This window comes from Tympanuchus pallidicinctus, unplaced genomic scaffold (genome assembly GCF_026119805.1).
Source record: "Tympanuchus pallidicinctus isolate F22 unplaced genomic scaffold, pur_lepc_1.0 scaffold6, whole genome shotgun sequence".
NCBI classification, from domain to species: Eukaryota; Metazoa; Chordata; class Aves; order Galliformes; family Phasianidae; genus Tympanuchus; species Tympanuchus pallidicinctus.
In genome coordinates, this window is record NW_026294780.1 from 43,512,206 (window position 1) to 43,532,036 (window position 19,831).

General features: G+C 41.0%; 1 protein-coding gene across 5 annotated transcripts in view; it reads right to left on the minus strand.

The window, feature by feature from the left end:
- Positions 1–19,831, minus strand: part of LCP1 (lymphocyte cytosolic protein 1) — a 44,737-nt gene that overhangs the window by 3,640 nt on the left and 21,266 nt on the right. For 4 of the 5 annotated variants that reach the window (XM_052664558.1, XM_052664556.1, XM_052664554.1 and 1 more), the window contains 13 exons: positions 13,993–14,083; positions 12,242–12,393; positions 11,308–11,437; positions 10,557–10,689; positions 10,052–10,133; positions 8,322–8,487; positions 6,593–6,735; positions 4,692–4,787; positions 4,021–4,216; positions 2,662–2,740; positions 2,286–2,400; positions 1,304–1,437; positions 238–361 (listed from right to left, as the gene is read on the minus strand). In XM_052664558.1, the coding sequence (XP_052520518.1) occupies positions 238–361; positions 1,304–1,437; positions 2,286–2,400; positions 2,662–2,740; positions 4,021–4,216; positions 4,692–4,787; positions 6,593–6,735; positions 8,322–8,487; positions 10,052–10,133; positions 10,557–10,689; positions 11,308–11,437; positions 12,242–12,393; positions 13,993–14,059 (1,617 nt within the window). In that variant the 5' untranslated portion in view covers positions 14,060–14,083. Of the gene's footprint in view, positions 1–178; positions 362–1,303; positions 1,438–2,285; positions 2,401–2,661; positions 2,741–4,020; positions 4,217–4,691; positions 4,788–6,592; positions 6,736–8,321; positions 8,488–10,051; positions 10,134–10,556; positions 10,690–11,307; positions 11,438–12,241; positions 12,394–13,992; positions 14,084–19,831 lie in introns of all 5 variants that reach the window. The other variant, XM_052664557.1, reaches the window with a different exon arrangement.

Sequence of the window (19,831 nt, forward strand, 5' to 3'; positions counted from 1 at the left end):
TGTTTATATCATCTTTTTACTACCTTTTCATAATAAAGGCCATTGATTAAAATCTACAGATCTGAAAATGCCTTTAAAAGGGAATGAAAACTTATCTTTTGCACTGTACTCAATTATATGACAATGTAGTGTGTGGGTATATGCATACATATGCCTCTATTCACACCACGTGTACAACACACACAAACACACTGCATAGCAGAGTCCTGAGCACAAAGTTCTAACAATAATCTGTACCTTGAAACTGGAGATGGTTGAATCCTTGCCGGCTGCAGTCAGTGTTTCATTGACCCAGTTGACAATGATTTCATCGTTCACCTTCTCTCCACCACCAATATCTTCCAGGATACTCAAAGTGTACCTTAAGAGGAAAGCCAGAATATCTGCTTTTGTTCAATGTCTACCATAACCTCAAACCCAAACAGATCAAATGCACGAACCCAATATACCTCTTAGACCCAATATCTCCCCACTCCTCACACATTCAGAGAATATGTATATTATAACATGTTAATTCACCTAATGGTTCTCATTCACCCCCAATTCCCTAGTCATTGTTTTCAGAGTGTCAAAAGATTTTGATTCTCAAAATGCCTAAAAGGTCCCTCTCCTGGGATCTCAGTGCAAATGACTCTCTCTTATTGTTTTAAAAAATAATCACTGACTTTATAGGCAGAAGATAATTGTTCTCTTCTAAAACTGATGTCCTGCATAAACACAGATATGAAACACTTCCCTGTATAAGAGCATACACCCTGGAAAGACATCCCAAACTGATGGCAAATAATCACCTCCTCCCTGTATTAATCACCTGATACACTCACAAGTTGCAGAACGTAATCTGTATTCACTTCCCAGCCACTAGATCTCTTTACACTTTATTATGGACTCTTAAACACAGACACAAAGAAATTAAAATGGAAAGAGCTACCAGGTTGCATCTGCTCCAGGTAGCAGGTTACAGAATTTCTGCTTCAGTTCTTTGTTTCCAGTACATTTTCTCCACTCCTCAATATGGAGACATTTCATCTCGTTTTCCTCTCTTCCATACAATGAACATTCATTCATGCTATATGGATGGTGCCAATAATAATCTTCTGCATGAATTGAGTGTAATAGCCTTGGCCACAAGATAATGTGCTTCATGATCACATTCCTAACTAGGTTACCCTGTCTATGCATCTATGTGCAAACAGATGAAAGAAAAAGCTGTAGCCTGTAAATCCTTCTTGTTAATAGCATCTGGAAACTACTACTATGGCAGCTGTGTGTACACTCTGAAGCTTGTATTTGCCTGCCATACCTCCTCATCAACTGCCAGATTAAGGCCAGTGTGAGTGTACGGTTTCCTTCATTCAAATCTTGTCCAGCGATGCCAACAAGGGAGAATTTGGCTTGGTTTTTTCCCAGTTCCACTGCATAGTTGCAGTTTTCAAGCTGTTAATGACAGAATCAGTTAATAAGGTTCAAAAATATGGAAAGAAAGAAGCGGCTGACAAGACAGCCACTATTACTGCACATTCTTTGGATCACTTAGCCCATATCCTCCCGGGCAAACTGGTTTATCCTTTCTGACAGATAATACAGATAATATAGATTGTATTTGACTACCAGCAGGCAGCACCATCCCAAAGATACTAAGATAAGAGTCGGCCTAGGAGGAAACGTTACACTTCATCATCAGGGCTCATAAAACACATTATCCTGGGAAATGTGAATCTGCAGCTCATAAGTACCTCCAGCAACATGGCACTGTGCTGAGACAAAGGATCAATGTCCCAGCCAATAATTCAGGTCAATTAATCACCCTGCCCTAAGTGGATGGAGGTATTCACTCAGACAGCTGGGAGAAAGCTGCGTATTTAGCAGCAGCTCTGTGATCAGCTCTTGAGGCACCTGGTCAAGAATGTTTATCATCACTGCCTTCATTTGATGTAGTGGGCAGTGGTCCAGATAGCAGCAATTAAGCTGGTGCCATATGACTCACACTGAAAATACAATGTAGTTGGTGACTAAAGTGACTAAAGTTTTCAAATATTGATACAAAAGGTGTCAAGTCTTTTTTACGTTAGCAATCCTATTCACTTGCCAGTGGAGCTAATGTGAGTCAAACACGTTTATTTTTCAGGATGAAAAATTATTCACTGAGTAGACAAAAGAAAATCATGTGATGTGGTGTTCTTGGGGCTTGAGGGCAACACGGGTGCTGGTATTGTGGCTTCAAATACTGCAGACATTCTTCTAGGGTAAGGTGTTGCTACTGGAGCTATTCCAGCTTTCTGTACCTTTTTCATGTTGCCACCCAGTTTAGGATATGGTGGTTTGTTCACTCTGTTCCAGTCTACTGGCACTTTGATCTTCTCATAGAGCTGGAAGATAACCAAGGCATCTGACAGATCACTGAAAAGAGCAAAAAAGATAGATCACTGACCAAATAAATGAAGAAAGGTATCCAGCTGAACCATTAGTAGAGGTAAACTTAGTTTCCTAAACGTATTATTACGTGTATATACATTTATATTTATATATATGTGTGTATATATATATATACTTTTGGACCTTATATACATATTATTAAGGTCTAAACATTTTTTTATGTTTTCTATAAACAATTTTCTGGCTGCACATATTGTCTGCAGGAAGTGTAAGGCCTCTCCTTACCTGTATAAGTGATTTACACGTGGAGTAACGCCCAGGGAGTTCATCCAGTTCCTGAACGTCCTCTCTTCCCTTGTCTCACCTAAAACAACAGATCTATCAATCAACAGGCCTTCACACCACACCACTCCAGTAAAATAAGTGTCTTGTGATGAAACCATAATTCAGAATCCACAGTGCTCTGAACCATAAACAGAGTGAGACACTGGCTGACAAGAAAAATAAGAGAGCACTGTGCATGTAATATTTCTTTGTGCCCTAGATATTACAGTATTTAGGTAGATTGGCCTTGAAATACCTTCAAGAATTCAAGAGCTCATGGCATGAACAATTTTATTATGAGGCTTTTGAAAAACTTAAAAATAATTGAAACTATGGATTTATTGTATCTCTTTGTAAGCACAACATACACTGAATAAATGCTAGAACAAACAGCACTTCCATTCATTCCAGCATTTAATCAAATACATGCTCAACCAGTTATTACACTGATCCCATTGACTTCATGGACACCATGTATTTTCTTACTTCTAAGCACATGGTTAAGTACTTTGCTGATTCACAGAATAAAGCTTAGACTCTCAAAAGACTAACAGTTTTAACTGCCACTTGAACTGTTTCAGACAGTTTTTTAATTTGCTGTAACAAACAGCACAACTGATTTACTAGACACATTGCATACAAAAACAAATAGTGGACTGCCTTCTCCTAAAATCTTCGAATAACTGCTGTGCAGTGAGAATTAGACCACCCCCAAAGAAGCAATTTAGATGTTTTCAGTTCAGGGTTTTGTTTTATATCTCTGTGCACCAAAGGAAAATAAAAAAAAAACAAAAATCTTTGAATGATACCAAAAAGGGAAAAATACACTTCCTGTTGCCTTGTTTAATGATGGCTCTAATGATGACACCTCAGAAACTTAGTATTAGAAGTTGAAAGCTTTTATTCAGCAGCATCTTTAAGGGGGTTTAGAATGTGAGAGCTGAGAAAGGCATTTTCAAGTGATTATTCTGCAAGAAGCACCACCTGCCTCAGAGCCAAAGTACTACAAGGGATGAGGCTGTTGAGACTCCTGATCCAGAGCACAGGGCTAACAGAAGGATGTGAAGCTCAGCAAATGATATACACATTGATGGTCCTGACCCCAGCCCAGAGAGGGTAAGTGTTCAGTTTATGTAAAACCATATTCTTAAATTATGTCCTGATTAAAGGAATGTGAGATCAACTATAATTTCGTGCTCAGAAGCATGCTCAACAGCCCAGGGAGGTTCAGACATTTTCATCTTTAACATATCATGAACTCGGAGCTGAAGATCCTGCCGATAGATGGCCAGAAGCATTCTTCATGTGCATTTTCCTTACCTTCAATAGAGCTCCAGTCGATGTCCTGGTTCTCTGGCTTATGCAGGGCAGGGTACTTGTTGAACAAGTTGGCAATGAATGCCAAGTTCAGCTTTGGGTTCCCCCGGACAACGTCAGTGGCTGTGACGAACTGCCGGCAGCCCAGCCGCTCTGCCTGCTGCAGCATGCACTCAGCACGCTGCACGTCGTCCTTCTCCTGCGCCAGCCAAAAATGGAGCCACATCAGCATGACCCCACAGCCCAGCACAGCCCAGCACACCAAAGCTTCAGATGGGCTTTACCTATAAACTAGCCATCTTGCCATGTTTGTTTTAGTTACACAACACATAAAAGCGGAAGAGTTGGATAAATTCCCAAAGAAATGCATATATTACTTGCTACATGTCAGTGGTTTATCAAGGACTGTTGGATGGGGCTTTGAGCAACTGCCCATGGCAGTAGTGTTGGACTAGCTGATCTTTAAGATCCTTTCCAACCCAAACTGTTCCCTGGCTCTCTGAATATTTAATGAAAAGCAAAACACATCATTTATTTATTCAGATTCTGAAACATGCAGTCATGTTGCTACACTGAGTTTTCTTGTTTTGTTATCTTGGTGCAACTTTGTGTTGATCAGCAATGCAAGTAAAAGACAGAAAATACTGAACAAATCTCATCTCATCTCATCTCACCCTTAATCCTGACATGTCAATAGTAATAGCTGGAATGCCTTCTTCATCTCCCTTGGGGGCAACTTGGTTCAGCAAATGGTAATAAGCTCTCGAGTCCTGTAACAGACAGGGAAATTAAAGGGAGAAAAATTACATCTAAAGCCCAGGTTTTGCGTGCCAGCGCTCTCTCGAACAATGTGCACACATGCTTCATTTTTATTACATCAATCATTGGACTACATAATTAAATTACTAAAGCTAGAAGCACTTAACAATCCCCATTTTATGCTGTGCTTGCCAGATCCACTTCTTCCCTAAGCCAATATGTATACACTACCAAAAGCTAAAAGCATGAGGCAAAAATGCTGTGTTGCACTTATAAAAAGGACAGCAACAACAGAGATGTAAGAATTGACTCAATAGGAACATAAAACTAGAGATAAGAAAATGTATACCTTTATAATGCTGTAGAAGTCAGGCTGCTGAGCATTTAATAAAAGGAAATGCAGAAGGAGAAAGCAGAGATTTAAAGCAGATTTCAAAGAAACGTTGGAACAGTTATAGAAGAGAAAGCATAACTTGCTAGGACAAAAGTTGAAAACAACAATATCAGCATTTCTTTCAGGCAAAAGGGCAGGGATAAGACAAGAAGTTAACATTTTTTGCAAAAGTTGTATGGAACATATTAATCTAATCTCTAAATAAGTCAAAGAAGAACTGAAAACAAAACTGCATGTTAGTGTAGAGGAACTTGACTGTTTAATCAAACAAATATTCTTAAAAAATGTAGATGACCTCATTTTTTAAATTTTAATGCTTATGATATATGACAGATACCATTCATTTATTAAATATTTTTCTATCCCTAGAAGTTCTTTGTACCCACTGTATTTGGAAGGTGGGCATTTATACCAGAATTGATGTGGAGGGACACTTTTAGCATCATAGAATCGTAGAACCATAGAATGGCCTGGGTTGAAAAGGACCACAATGCTCATCCAGTTTCAACCCCCTGCTATGTGCAGGGTCGCCAATCACCAGACCAGGCTGCCCAGAGCCACATCCAGCCTGGCCTTGAATGCCTGCAGGGATGGGGATCCACAGCCTCCTTGGGCAACCTGTTCCAGTGCGTCATCACCCTCTGTGTAAAGAACTTCCTCCTAATATCTAATCTAAACCTCCCCTGTCTCAGTTTAAGACCATTCCCCCTTGTCCTATCACTGTCCACCCTTGTAAACAGTGTTCCCCCTCCTGTTTCTACACAAGTACTGGAAGGCCACAATGAGGTCTCCCTGGAGTCTTCTCCAAGCTAAACAAGCCCAGTTTCCTCAATCTTTCCTCACAGCTCCAGCCCTCTGATCATCTCAGTGGTCCTCCTTTGGACCTGCTCTAAGAGCTCCACGTCCTTCCTGTACTAGGGACCCCAGGCCTGGAGAGACTGAACTCTTGGCCTTCAAGAGGCAAATATGTACCTTATTTTCCAACTGTAAACATGGCGTAAAAATCCTTTGAGTAGGCAGGCTATGGAAACATGGAAAAGACTCCATGCTCTTCCTTCTCTACAGATATTCTGAGATAAACTTCATGCAACTGAACCAAAAATCTGTTACAATAGAAAATTATGTTGTGTCACTCCCAAAGTTTCCTATTATCTTCTCTGATACTTTTTTCTGTGTCCTTAGTCATGCTAAGTGACTCTTCCTATGTTGTACTGAAGGAAATATCAAATGGAGGAATTGGAAGACCTCTGTTCTCTTCCCCCACACCCAGTTATATGTCTGGCTAGGATAGCCTGGGTAGCTTTCCAAACCAAAGTCTAGGGGAACTTAGGGACATTTTGTGAGCACACGATTCTTCTTTGGACAACATGGTTTTGGGCATGGAGTGGCTGTTCTGCTGCTGTTGGTCACAGTTCTTCATACCTTAATGTCTGAGCTGAAGTTGTTGACCTTGTTGCATCCCGCATTCTCCAGGTGATAGTTTGCCCACCTCAGCAGCAGCTCCTCTGGAGACAACCTCATTAGATCTTCTAGGCTCTCTCCTTCTCTCAGTAGAGCAATCAAGGCTAAGTATGTACAAAAGAAAAAAACTACTGTTTACTGCTGCATTATTTGCTTGTTCACAGAATACCTTAAAATAACAACAACAACAATAATAATAATAATAATAAAAACAACAGCAGGATGATAGGCAACAGCCAAAAGCTGCAAGGAAAATTCTGATTAGATATGAGGAAAAATAATTTGCTACATAATGAGACCAACACTGGGGCAGGTTCCTCAGAGAGAGAAGTCATCTGGAAGAGGGATTCTCATGGTGTTGATCATGGATTGATTTTGGGATTAATGTCTGATTTATTTTTTTTTTCTTGGCACACATAGTGTGCAATGTGCAAAAAAAAAAAATAAAAAAATGATGATGACATTCACTAGGTGGCATAGCACAGTGCACAATGAGGAAATCAGAAAGGAAGAATGGGATGGTACTCAGTAACAAAAATGGAGTGAAATTCAATAGTTCCGTGTTGAAAGACACACACTAGGGAATTAATATGAATACCTACTATTAGCTAGAAGCTTCTTATTACCAACAGAGGATGAGAACAACCTGAGTGTATTAGATGTCTTCTGAGCTAATCTGAGCTACCACGTGACATGACCAGGGGAAAAACAAACACGATATTATCCCATCCCAGATATTTCCCATAGAAGTTGGGATGCCTTACTGCCTTCATACTAGCTGCTCACAAGAGCTCTCTGGGAATACGTCTACATTCAAAAAGGAGAAATTTCACCTTCAACAGTTGTGGAGGAAGGCTATCAGTGAAAAAGAGAACCCAAAAATGAAATAAAAGTGATAATGGCCTGTCCTCTCTGACAAACTGAAGTCTGAGATGAGAAATAAAGGAAAATATACCATCATGGGAAGAGAACCACTAAGCCCAGGAAAGTGACCAGCTTCAACATTACTGCTCCACAGCAAAGGAATAGGAACTGGGAATTCTAGAAATTGATCCCTCTGGCTATGAGAAGGTTAGAAGGTACAAGAGGTGAAGCAAAGAAGGTGAAATCTGCATGGTAACAGGAGGACAGTAGTGCCACTATAGGCTGAGCGAGCTATCAAATACAGCATCAAGAAAAGATGCTGTGTGGACTGCATGCACAAATGCAAGGCCTTCCACTGAAGCAAGTTCATGGGTAACTCTGGTCCTGGTCCTGCTATAAGCTGGTGGCTGGATGGCAGACCAGAGGACCTCCAGACAAAATTATTCCATGATTATATAAATCAAGTTTTCCAAAGAAAGGGAGATGTTTGGCACTGGTTTCACCAAAAGAAAAAATTGCAGTGTAGCATTTCCTTGATCCCACGTTTAGACAGAATTAATTCTGCACTGACTAAAGTGCCAAAACACCAAGACACTTGGATGTAACCATCATTCCCAACTCAGTGAGCATGAAATTGGCTTTGCACAAACAAGCCTACACACAGCTTGGAGTGCCAAAACTTGTGGAGAGCAAGGGAAATGAGAGCAGTCAAGAAGACAACAAAAACTTAAATAAAATGTTGAATTAAAGCAGTTTTTAAAATAATTATGTTGAGAAGGCTGTTTAGAGATGATAACAGAGCACTGAAACTAAGAGCCACACATACCTTCATTCCTGCTGATTTCAATGTCAGCAAAGAGACCAATTTTGATGACTTGCCATAAAAGACCCAAAACCAGGTAAGGTTTGCCTTCTTTTAAGTCTTCAGCTCCGATGTTAACAACATGGCACCCAATGGCTGAAGCAGAGTTCAGGGCCAGGTTCAGATTTTCCTAGGGAAGAAAACGTCTGAATGATGTAATAATGGAGAGCTGAGGATACAGGAATGCGGCTTTATGGAAAAGTCCTAATATCCAAGATACAAATAAATTGCTAGTTGGGAAAGTATACAAAAAGCATATGGTCATAGGAATCAATGTGAATAAACCTGTTGTATTTTTAACCTCGTGTTTCAACCATGGGCAGAACTGTTCAGGCCTTTCTGTTTGGACATTTTCTGTTTGGACATCGGGGTGTGGAATCCAGGGCTGGGAGTTTTCAGGGGAAGCAAAGGGCTCATGCAATTCACAGCGAGGGGCAGAAAGAAAAGTGATATTTCGTGAACGTTATGTTCCTTCACCATTTCCTTCCCATATAAAACAAAGGGCATAAGTAAATCTGAGCTATAAATCTGCAATATTTAAAAAGGAGGCTTGATGAGCAGGGTGAGTAAAACAGATGAAAAAGCCTGGCAAATACCATTTTTCACACAGATTTGCAATTTTCAAATGAATTTCACTGCTGCTGGCATGACAGATAGATTTGATTAGCTATAAAACACAGGGAGAGACACAGAGTAAATTCTCATAAGCTGGAAAAATTGGAGCATTTCAAATTAATTATCTTTTCTCCACCAGACAGCTGTAAAAGGGTTAAGTTAAAGTAGAAGCTGTATTGATCGAATCATGTCTACATGTGACAGGGATTGATCTGGGCTGCATCACTAAGCGATGCTGCTGACCAAAACGATTATAACTGAAAAATGTGGTATAGAGCATAAAAATCCAATTTAATGGCTTCTGAGCTTACTTGAGCCTGGCTAATGTTCCATCTAATCAAGGTAGCTGAGGGCTGAACTGGGTTAGGTTCGCATCCATTCCATATATCTATTTATATTCTGTACCCTGTTACACAGATGTCGTTTATATAAAAGTATCTCTCTATGTACTGCTGTGTGAGAAACGTAATAAACTTTAAGTAGGTGAAAATTTATTTTTTGTCCAATTTTTAAATTGTATTTGTGTGCTGATGATAGAAATAAAGAAAGGATTCAGTTTTCAAGGTGAAAAGGCACAGACTGTAAAGGACAGGTAAAGGCTCTTGTTCCATCTCAGGCACGTTGCAGCCCACAATACTGCCTGGACCACAGCGGATATTGGGTGAGGACATCAGACTACAACACAGCAGTTGTGAATTCAAGTCCAATGCCTGAGTAACCAGGGAGGGCGTTTTCAGCCTTCTGAGAGTTACTCCACCTCGAATTTTTCACCATGTTGTCTATCTAGCTGCTCTTGTTTTCAAATGGCTTCTACCACAAAGTTATCCCAAGCTTTGACCAGGTAAACATTTGTATACTGGTTTAAGTGCAAATACAACATTTGTTTAGTCCAATTACTCAAACGCTTAAGAAGAAACAGAAATATAATTCTCCTTGGCCATGTGAATCTGAGCATCTCAGTTTGCCACAGACAACTCTGGCCGATTGTGCTGGGCAGAATGAAGTCCAGCCTTTGCTCTAAGCATTTATGTTGGAGCATCCTATGCGGAAAAGCAAGGGATCCTGTTACATTTTTGTACCTGTATGGTGAAGGGTGTGAGTTTCTTCTTGTTGATTGTTCTCTCATCAATGGTATCTGGGACTGAAAAGTTGATCATCTTACTGGAAATACAAGAAAATACAACAAGAGATACACTAGTAACAACATATGCAGATAGAGTTTTTGTCACTACGCTACAGGAGAACTCAAAGAGCTGGAGGGTTACTAAACATAGTCATTCTCTGCCTTTTGCATGTGCACTCATACACACTCGAGCAATTATTTTGAGTCACGTTCTAGAAACATGGGGTAAGAATGCCATAATGTGAAGTTGTACAAGAAGTTTATTTTGCGGAAATTCCCGTGAAAGCACTCAGTGTCTTATGTTACTTCATATGAAACCCCAAAGTCCTTGAACAAAAGTAGAAAGAAGTAACTACCGGAGGCAAATTGCACTGACTTCTCATTGGAAAGGTCTGGAGGCAAAGAAAAATTCTCATAAGCTTGAAAGAAGTGTAACCTTTTTAAAGAGAATTATTGTTTACCAAAGTACTATGCCATCACCGACTGCCTGGAAGAGATCATCCGTTTCTGGGTTCATTGGGACCACGTGTTTACAGTCAGGGTCCTTTTCCAGGGCTTTGTTAATCCAGTTGACAAAGGCATATTTTTCTTCCTCTGTGGACACAACATCAAACCCATCCGTTTACCGTGCAACAAATTTACCATCATTTTGCTTACAAATATGCATGGGGAGAAAGACTCTACTAAATCTGAGTGTGACCAAAAAACAAACCCCTATGGGAAGAGGGCTCTGAGGAGACAGGCAAAAGTATGAGTTTGTGAAGCTCAAGGAAAGATGAGGAAGGATGTATGGGGTGACTGACCACAGCTGCTGCAAGGGAGCAGAACTTAGTCTTGCCACAAAGGGAATTGGGGGGAGCATTTATTCTGTACAAATGACTAACTCAGCTGAGTGAACCAGACAGCTGTGTAACTGCCCATCCCTAACTTAATCAGAGAATGCAAATATATGTCTTCCTGAGTTAGGCAGACCAGCATGGGGGTGTATAAATGGCTCAGCCAACCATAGAGCAGAAAATCTGAAAAATGGACAAAATGAGATGACAAGTGCAATGGGCTTCAGCTCATTCAAATCCCCATACTCCTTCACACTCAGTGGCCCTGGTGGGGTCTTGCCGACGCTAGCAGAAAGGTCAGGAACCGTTTGGTTTCAGATTTACAGAAGGAGACGTTTACTCCTGGTTGTTACCAGCACAGGACCCCTGTACTTACCTGAATAAGAGTGCTGTGTGCCAGCACTGGACTGCTCCGACGTCCCACCGATAGCACAGATGCCCTCCTTTTTGTTGATTTGTTTTCGGAATGATTTAGCAACATCGTCACTCTTCAGGTTTTGGAAAATCTTTCAAGCACAAGAGAAAATTTTAAATGTTCAGAGAATTAAACTAAGCTAAAACCATGAGCTCTTTGTCCATGAGATGCGTCTCCTCTTCTTTACATGTGGAGAAGCACAGCTTGTGTGTTATTTAGCGGGTGTGGGAGAAAGTCTGCGTACCTGCTCTGATACTTTCAAAGCCATGAACAAAGATCAGCTCAGTAACAGAAACATCTATGGCATGAAACCATGGAGCTGAAGTCAGCAGGAGGAGCACTTCTGAAAGTTTCAGTTTGAGAAAAAGGCAAGCAAAAATCTGTTTCTCCACCCCAACGGAAATCCCACTATTTTAGCATTTTGTCCCAGTTTAGGACAGAGAAAAAAACAATTTATTGAAATATCTTACAGACATCTAGCCATAGCATTATCTTTCCACAACTTAAAACCAAAAAGATTAATCCTGCTGCGTTAACCGAACCAAAAGATACTGTCAGTTCAATATGCAGCTGCACTCATTTAATTTGTCCCAGTTAACTGCAGGATTTCTAGTTCAGTTACATCTTCCTCTCATCTTTTCCTCTGGGGAACACCTCAGCAAAATGATGTGCTCATAGCTCTCCTGTGCCCTAGGGACCACCATTATCTGAGCATCACAGATAATTAGAACATTCTGGGGAAAAACAAACATTTACCCAGGGAAAAGGCTTTCTATGTGGAAATGATATTCTCTGCTGATGCAATGTATTAAGAATTCCCAACTATCTTTTAGAAGTTGGTATGCTTTTATTTTTCATTTTCTGTATTTATTCTCTGAAATAACATCCCACTTACTGTAATAAATTCATCAAAACTGATCCTGCCATCCTCGGTGGTTGTCAAATTCTGAACGAGCTCTCTGGCCTTATAACCTGGGAGAGGGAGGTTGGCTGCCTTCAACACATCTGTTAAATCATTGGCGTCGATGAAGCCATTCCCACTGACATCTGAAAAGATTTAAATGAACATTTAAGATTCTCCCTCAGTTGAATGAAATTTTTTGCACATGAAGGCTGCTGTTTTTATTTCACCTGAGGAAGTATACGTTACATATAAAGATCTGTTATTCAGAAGTCCATTATTTTCAATCACTGCAGTGGCACTTACATCCCCCAAGAAATTACAATCACCATTTAACAAACAAAAATGGAAAGACTAGCCTGCCTAGAGTACAGTGAAGAAAATCGATCTGATGCAATACTGAGTCCATCCCTGGAGATGTTCAATAAATGTTTAGATGTTGTACTAAGGGACATGGTTTAAGGGGAAAATACTGGTGATAGGTGAATGGTTGGACTGGATGATCTTGGAGGTCTTCTACAGCCTTGGTGATTCTGTGATTCTAATGTCATCAGAAGTCATGAGATTAGAGGCATGGAAACAGTCATGCTTAAAATAAAAAGCTTCATGTTCCTCTGGAACAGTGCTGACACAGACAGTCCTGCTGAGTCTGCTGCAAGGTCCAGGGGAAGATTTTAGGAGTAATATGGGTTAAATATCCCTTTCTTCCCCACCAGGTTGTGAAAATCTCCACAAATAAGAAGATAAATTGATTCTATTGCATGGAGAGTTTCTGTTATAAAGAAATATTTATATATAGTATTTCAATAGTATTACACATATACATTCTAAATTGTTACTTTTTTTTTGCATTCACTTTTTTTAGATCTGTGAGTTCTGCAAACTCTTTCCCCAGAGCAAAGCCTGAGGTGACTTCAAAGAAACGAGTGTGAGTTTCCTGCGTGGTGAGCTGCAACCAGCCACCATTTGCTGCATGCTGCAAAGAGAGCTGAGCTCAGATTAATATAGGTTGCAGAGGCATCTGATTTATCTCTGGTCAAGAAAAGGGTCTGGATTTGGAGAAAGAAACATCAGGAAGTGTAATGAGTGCATCATTCCTGCCTTTACTTTGGGTACGCGGGGCATACCCCAGTGTTTCAGGCTCCCAGCCTGGACTGCTGTGTGGTCAGAAATGAAAGCATCACTACCTGAAGCAGGAAGGACAATTGGTCAGCACACAGCCCAGCGAGGCTGATGGATCTGATGGTAAAAGTAAGCAAGCAGTGAGAAATGCAAGGGCCTCTTCTTAGAATTTGAACAGGCCAAACTGCATGTCTTCAAGGGAAAGAAAGCAGAGGGGACCTTTGAACCTTGCAAAGGAAACACATAGTCGAAAAGTAACCAGGGCTTAAAAGGCCACAGGAAAGGGATTACAAATTATGTAGCCATTTGCACATTTACCCCCTCCAGGCCATTCCTCCCCAGAAGTGGTACTCAATTTGCATTTAAATCAAAATCCATTCCCTTCCCAATCATTCCCCTGGAGTGAGCAGCATTCTTAAGAATTTCTGTTCAGGTTTCCAAGCTGTATCACAAAATCTGCTACTCTGCCTGCAGCATGCTGCATGGCGTGCTCTGGTTTCGCTGGCAGCTCTGCCAGGACAGGCAAGACTCTCTGCGGTTTGTGGCACAGCAAATGAGCACTGCTGGAAGCTCATTTCACCACAGCCAGTTGTCTGTTCACACCCACGGCCTCTTGCACTCACCCACTTTGCTGAAAGCCTCGCGGAGCTCCGCCATCTCCTCCTCCGAGAAGTGCGCTGTGGACGCCATGCTTCGTCTCTTCAAAGTGCAGGTCTGCAAGAGGAAAGCACACATGCTCATGGGGTGCCTCCTTGGGCTTGTAAGCATCATGAAAAAGAGGGATTTTCAGTACGGAAAAATCTTATTTTTGTTTTTTTTCTTTGAGTTAGAAGCGTGGATCGGAATTCTCAGTGCAGTTGAAAACCAGTTCCTCCCTGCATCCTAAAATTGAGCAATGGGTTAAAGCCTTCAGTATCTGAGATATAAATCCGTGCCACTGCTTTTGTTTTGCCAAGGTTTACTCAAAATCCCAACAGCTTTCTCATACCCACCTTGCTGGAATTCAACCCTACCCCTAACTTTTCTTTATCATGGAGAAAAGAGAACAAAGTTACGCTTTTTCTTGCAGTTCTCCCTTTGAAAACATGATTTGCCATAACTTGTGTTCCCCCCTGGCCAACTCCTTGAGCTCTGGGGTGCAGCTGACCATCGCTGTGGCTGTGGGGAGAATTTAGGGACTTGCCCACTGTGGCTGACCAAAGGCTGACAGTGCTTTAAGAAACACGTGGCTGGAAGAAATCGTCATGTCTTTCCCTGCCTCAAAGCCAGGAGGAAGGATAAGACTGGAGTTATTGGGGTTATTAAAAATGGTGCCTGGAAATTCAAAGTTTGCTTCTGTTTGTCACAATATTCACCACACTGCTAGAAGATGCACACTTTACCTACCCTGCTGCTTTTTACTGCACCTACCATCCCTCACATCACAGAGGAAACCTTTCAGGAGACAGGCAATCTATTATGCTGTGTTTGTGAGAGACACCTTCAGTGTCCTATGTCTCTTTAAGTATTAATTAACCAAGCAACTATTTAAATAGAATACACAGAAACATGAGCTGATCTTGAAAATGAGTGGCTGCCGTTGCAGTGTTTAAATTAATATATATATATATAACAGAAAAGAAATTAAAAAATACCACATTGAAGGACTGAAAACAGCAACGCATTCTGGCTGCTAGGATTCCAAATTTTATAGAAAGATTTTCATGGAAGAATAAAGAAGTGACAGATTTGTCACAGGCCTCTACAAACACACAGGACTGTGCACATCATATATGGCCTTCAGATTCAATCCTCCTGAATTCATGCATTGATTCCTTCTGTCAGTGAAGAATACTACGGAAATGGGTTTGAAATTGCTCAAAGGCAATTTCATGCAGTTGGCTTTTTGTCTGCTGTCTCCCTGTAGTATCATGCTTTAGCTGCCTCATCACTGTGATTTTAGATACAGCTTCCAGAGAAATATCTGTTTATTCACAACTTCTGTAAGTAGAGAAATACAGCATAATCAAAGGCTGTTGCCTTCAGGGACCACAGACATCTGTGAAGTTTTCAGTACAATGAATGATTGCTATTGTAATAGTAATATAAAATTGGAAGTGATTCTAATGACTTTATATTTGAGGACTATCTTGACATTTTTTGACTCAGTCTTCAATGGCAGTCAGGCTCTACATGTCTCATATGTGTCTGGAAATTTACGTGGGAGTTTGGGGAGCAAAATCCTTCCCACTCTAAGACAAGAGTAAGTTTGAGACCATTTGAGGCTAAATATGTACAAGCCTATGAAGATGTATCCTAGGGTCTTGAAAGAACTGGCTGATATGGTTGCCAGGACATTCTCCATCACATTTGAAAAGTGATGGCTGTCAGGGGAAGTCCCTCGTGACTGGAAAAAGGGACATGTAGGAAAGGGGAAAGGAAGATTTGGGGAACTACAGACTGGTGAGTTTCACATCTGGGCCTGGGAAGATCATGGAGCAGATCCTCTTGGAAGAGATGTTAAGACAGGTGCAAGATGAGGAGCTGATCAAAAAGAGCCACCATGGCTTAAGTAAGGGCAGATCGTGCCTCACCAATCGTGAGCCTTCTACAATGGAGTGATGGCATCGGTGGATGAAGGAAGGGCAACTGATGTCATCTACTTGGACTTGTGCAAGGTCTTTCGTGTGGTTCCACACCACAATCTTATCTCTAAATAGGAGTGATATGGATTTGAAGTGTTGTCTATTCAGTGGTTAAGGGACAGGTTGAATGGTTGCAGAGAGGGGATTGTGGTTAAGGGCTCTGTGTCCAGGTGGAGGCTGATGATCAGTGGTGAAACTGTGGGTACATCTTGAGCTAGTGTTTTTTAATATCTTTATCAATGACATAGACAGTGGAATTGAGGGCACTCTTAGCAAGTTTGCAAACTACATCAAGCTGAGTGGGCCCATAAAACTCAACAAAGCCAAGGGCAAGGTGCTACACTTGGGTCGAGGGAATCCCAGGTATGTGTACAGACTGGGAGAAGAACTCATTGAGAGCACTACGGAAAGAGAGGACTTGGGTGTTCTGCTGGATGAAAAGCTTGAAACAAGCCAGCAGTGCGCACTTGTACTTGTAGCCTGGAAGGCCAACTGCATCCTGGGGTGCATCAAAGGAGGGGTGGCCAGCAGGGAGAGAGAAGGGATTGTCTCCTTCTGCTCTGCCCTTGTGAGGGCTCATCTGGAGTACTGAGTCCAGGCTCCACATGAAGAAAGGCTGAGGGCTTGTTCAGCATGGGAAAGAGAAGGCTGTACTGGAGGTTCTCTTTGTGGACCTCCAGTACTTGAAGGGAGCTTACAAGCAGGAGAGAGGACTGACTTTATCCACATTCTGGTAACTGATATGACAAGGGGGAATGGCTTTAAACTAAAAATGGGGACATTTAGATTTGACCTTAGGCAAAAATTCTTTACTCAGAGGGTGGTGAGGCACTGGCACAGCTGCACAGAAGAGCTGTGAATGCCCCATTCCTGGAGGTGTTCAAGGCCAGGTTGGATGGGACCCCAGCTGGGTGGCAGCTGTGCCTGCTGGGGATGTTCCCTTCCAACCTAAACCAAATGGCTTTTTTTTTTTAATCCTGTTTTTTCTATGAAAAACTCCCATGGTCCACTAACAATATGGGTTATATATATGTGATCACCATGACATCCACAGTCGTCCTCCTTCATGCTGATCTCTTTCCTGTCTTTGATTCCTCAGTACTAGTTTTTTAACTGCATGTTTTTGCTGCATTTGGACTGGATGAGAAATACTTGGGTACATGCAAATATTGCAGTGCTATCAGCAAGAAAATCCATATTCCACTACAAGATGACCAGTCTTCTTGCAACAATTGTATGATTTCCAACATAATGTTTAATAGAATTAAAGATTGCTGTATAGCATAATAGGTAAGAAGCACCACAGGATGATGACAACTGCTTTTGCACAGTTTTATAACCTCTAGATAAAACGAACACTGACATAATAACCTGGAATTTTCCCTATCGCATTTCATCTGTTAAATACAGAGAATTCTATTAATAGCACTTATTTTTACATCTGTGTATACTAATAATATACAGTAGAATGAGGGGTTTTGCTGCAGTGAACCCTTCTGATATCCATTTTAGGCCAATATGACCCACTCTCTTGCAAATGTAGCTCCATTTAGCAGGGAATTTGAATGAGCTCAGGACGAGAACGCGCCCTACATCACCCACATATCAGTTGTACTTGGGTGCTGGAGGAACCATAACTGTCTGTTCCAAAGCACAATTGAGTTATACAAAATTGAAAGTCATCATCATTTCTGAAATTGTTCAAGCAGTAAACCATAGCATACGGAAATCAAGTGAGAAAAGGAGCTATAAAAGTCCAAAGCATTAAACAGTGGCAGAAATGAGCACATACATTTTTAAAAGGCTTCCTTACTGCATGTAAGCTGTGTACCTTGCTTAGATCATTAAATTAAAGCATATTTGGGCACATAGAAATGAAAAATGCTTTTGGAAAATGGTGTGGGAGATCAGGTGCAATATCTTCTTTCTGATTTTATCTGCCAGGAGCAGAGCAATTTGCTTCTAGAGGTGAAATACTTTCAGAGCCTCACTGTCCTCAGTGCAAACTGAAATCCCTTGGGCACCCCAAGAGGGCAACAATCCAACAGCTCTGGGTAATTGACCCAGTTACTGATAATGCACAAGGTACTGCAAGAAGATGGTACACATTTCTGATCCAAACTGTTTGCAAATCAGTGCAAGACAGATGCAGAGAAAAAGTGCAGAGAATGATATATGCAAGCAAAAGAGTACTTGTGGATATGAAGAGCAGTATGAAGAAGTTGGAACAGCTTCTTCGAAGGGGATAGCTGTTGAGGAGCTCAGAGAGGAGCAAAGGGAATATTGGCTGATGAAAAATGGGTGGTGTTCCTATTTGCCAGGCAGCATAAGCCCAAAACTGCAGCTTTACATTTCACAAACATATACTTCAATAGTCAGAATCAATGTAACTGAATTTTGTGTCAATAAGGTTGAATAAATGGCTAATATCCAGTCACTTTATACCACGATGGCTTTATTTCATTGATGCACTAGCAGTTTGTTAATAATACAGTCCCCTCTAAACAGCTGTAGAGTGATCAGATAAAGGTTTACATGTTTTCCTTGTCGTAGAATTTCCCTACTTTGTTTTGCCTTCTTCTCTTCAAACTTGCTTTTCGACAGTGATGTAACATCAAGAAATTCACTCTTGCAAAATACAGCTGTTAGAATAGCATGGGGAAGCAGAAGATGGTGCCCTCCTCAGCTCTCGTGCTCAAAATTGTGTAATCTTATTACAGTGCACAGCTCCAGCTCCAGCCCTTTTCTCTTCCTTGTCACACCCAGATTCAGCTCACAAATGTCTGCCTTTCTATGAGGGTTGTGGAGTACACCCCCAGCTCTTGCTTTTCCTGCTGATTTCAGCGATATGACCAGTAACCATGATCAGCAACCTTCCCATGTACAGCCCACCCTGAACAAAGCCAAAAGCAGGCAGAAATAAAAGATGTGCCCCTAGAGCTTCCCAGAAGCTCAAGATAGATTCGAAGCAACAGATCTAAAGAAGTAGGGACTGTTTTGAGCATATTTGTTAATTGTCTCATTCTTGCATCCTTGAGACACTTCTCATTCCTATTTGACCATGGGAATACCACCAATAGGACATTCCTCTCCAGAAATATTTCCCTCTATTGTTTTCTCAAAAGGTTCTGCACACAAATCTATATATACCCTAACACTGCTACCACCCCTTTTCATGCCTTTCTGTTCAAATCACGTCTCTGAATCAGTCTGTTTTCAACCAAGGAGGAGACAAGAGAGATCTATCAGTTAGGCTCTTTTAAATGTTTTCCTTCCGGTGAAAAGTGTTGATATCATTGGCCTCATCAGGGAGTGAGAAAAACAGAAATTACTCAGTGGATCTCATGCTGAAAGAAGAATCAATGTCATCACCACAGCAGTGTTGTCTAGAACTTACTCAATTTTGAAGTTTCATCTTGCACTCATTAGCCAAAATGAATCCCTCCAACTAAAATGACAGAAGCTAAACCATCTTGTCAACAGTCAACAAAACATATTCTTTTGCATAACTCAGAAGAGTTTACCTCACAGTGTAGCTTCGTGTTCTTTGCACGTGTTACCACCATGCACATTTCTCATGTATTGATTAGTACCTATTGTTATAGTTCCAGTTCTGATAAAAACAAAGTGCTTGTGTCCCTGCACCAGTAGGGTGAACCATAATACACCCACAGCCAAGAAGCATAGCAATGTTAACACTAAATTTCTCCAGAATTACTGCCAGTATGGGGTTGTGATAATTTGTGGTAGCAACTCTAGCTTAAACAAACAGTCCCATTGGTGCCTTCTACTGTAGACTGGTGTAACAGATTGCCTAGATATTTATTTCTGATAGTTT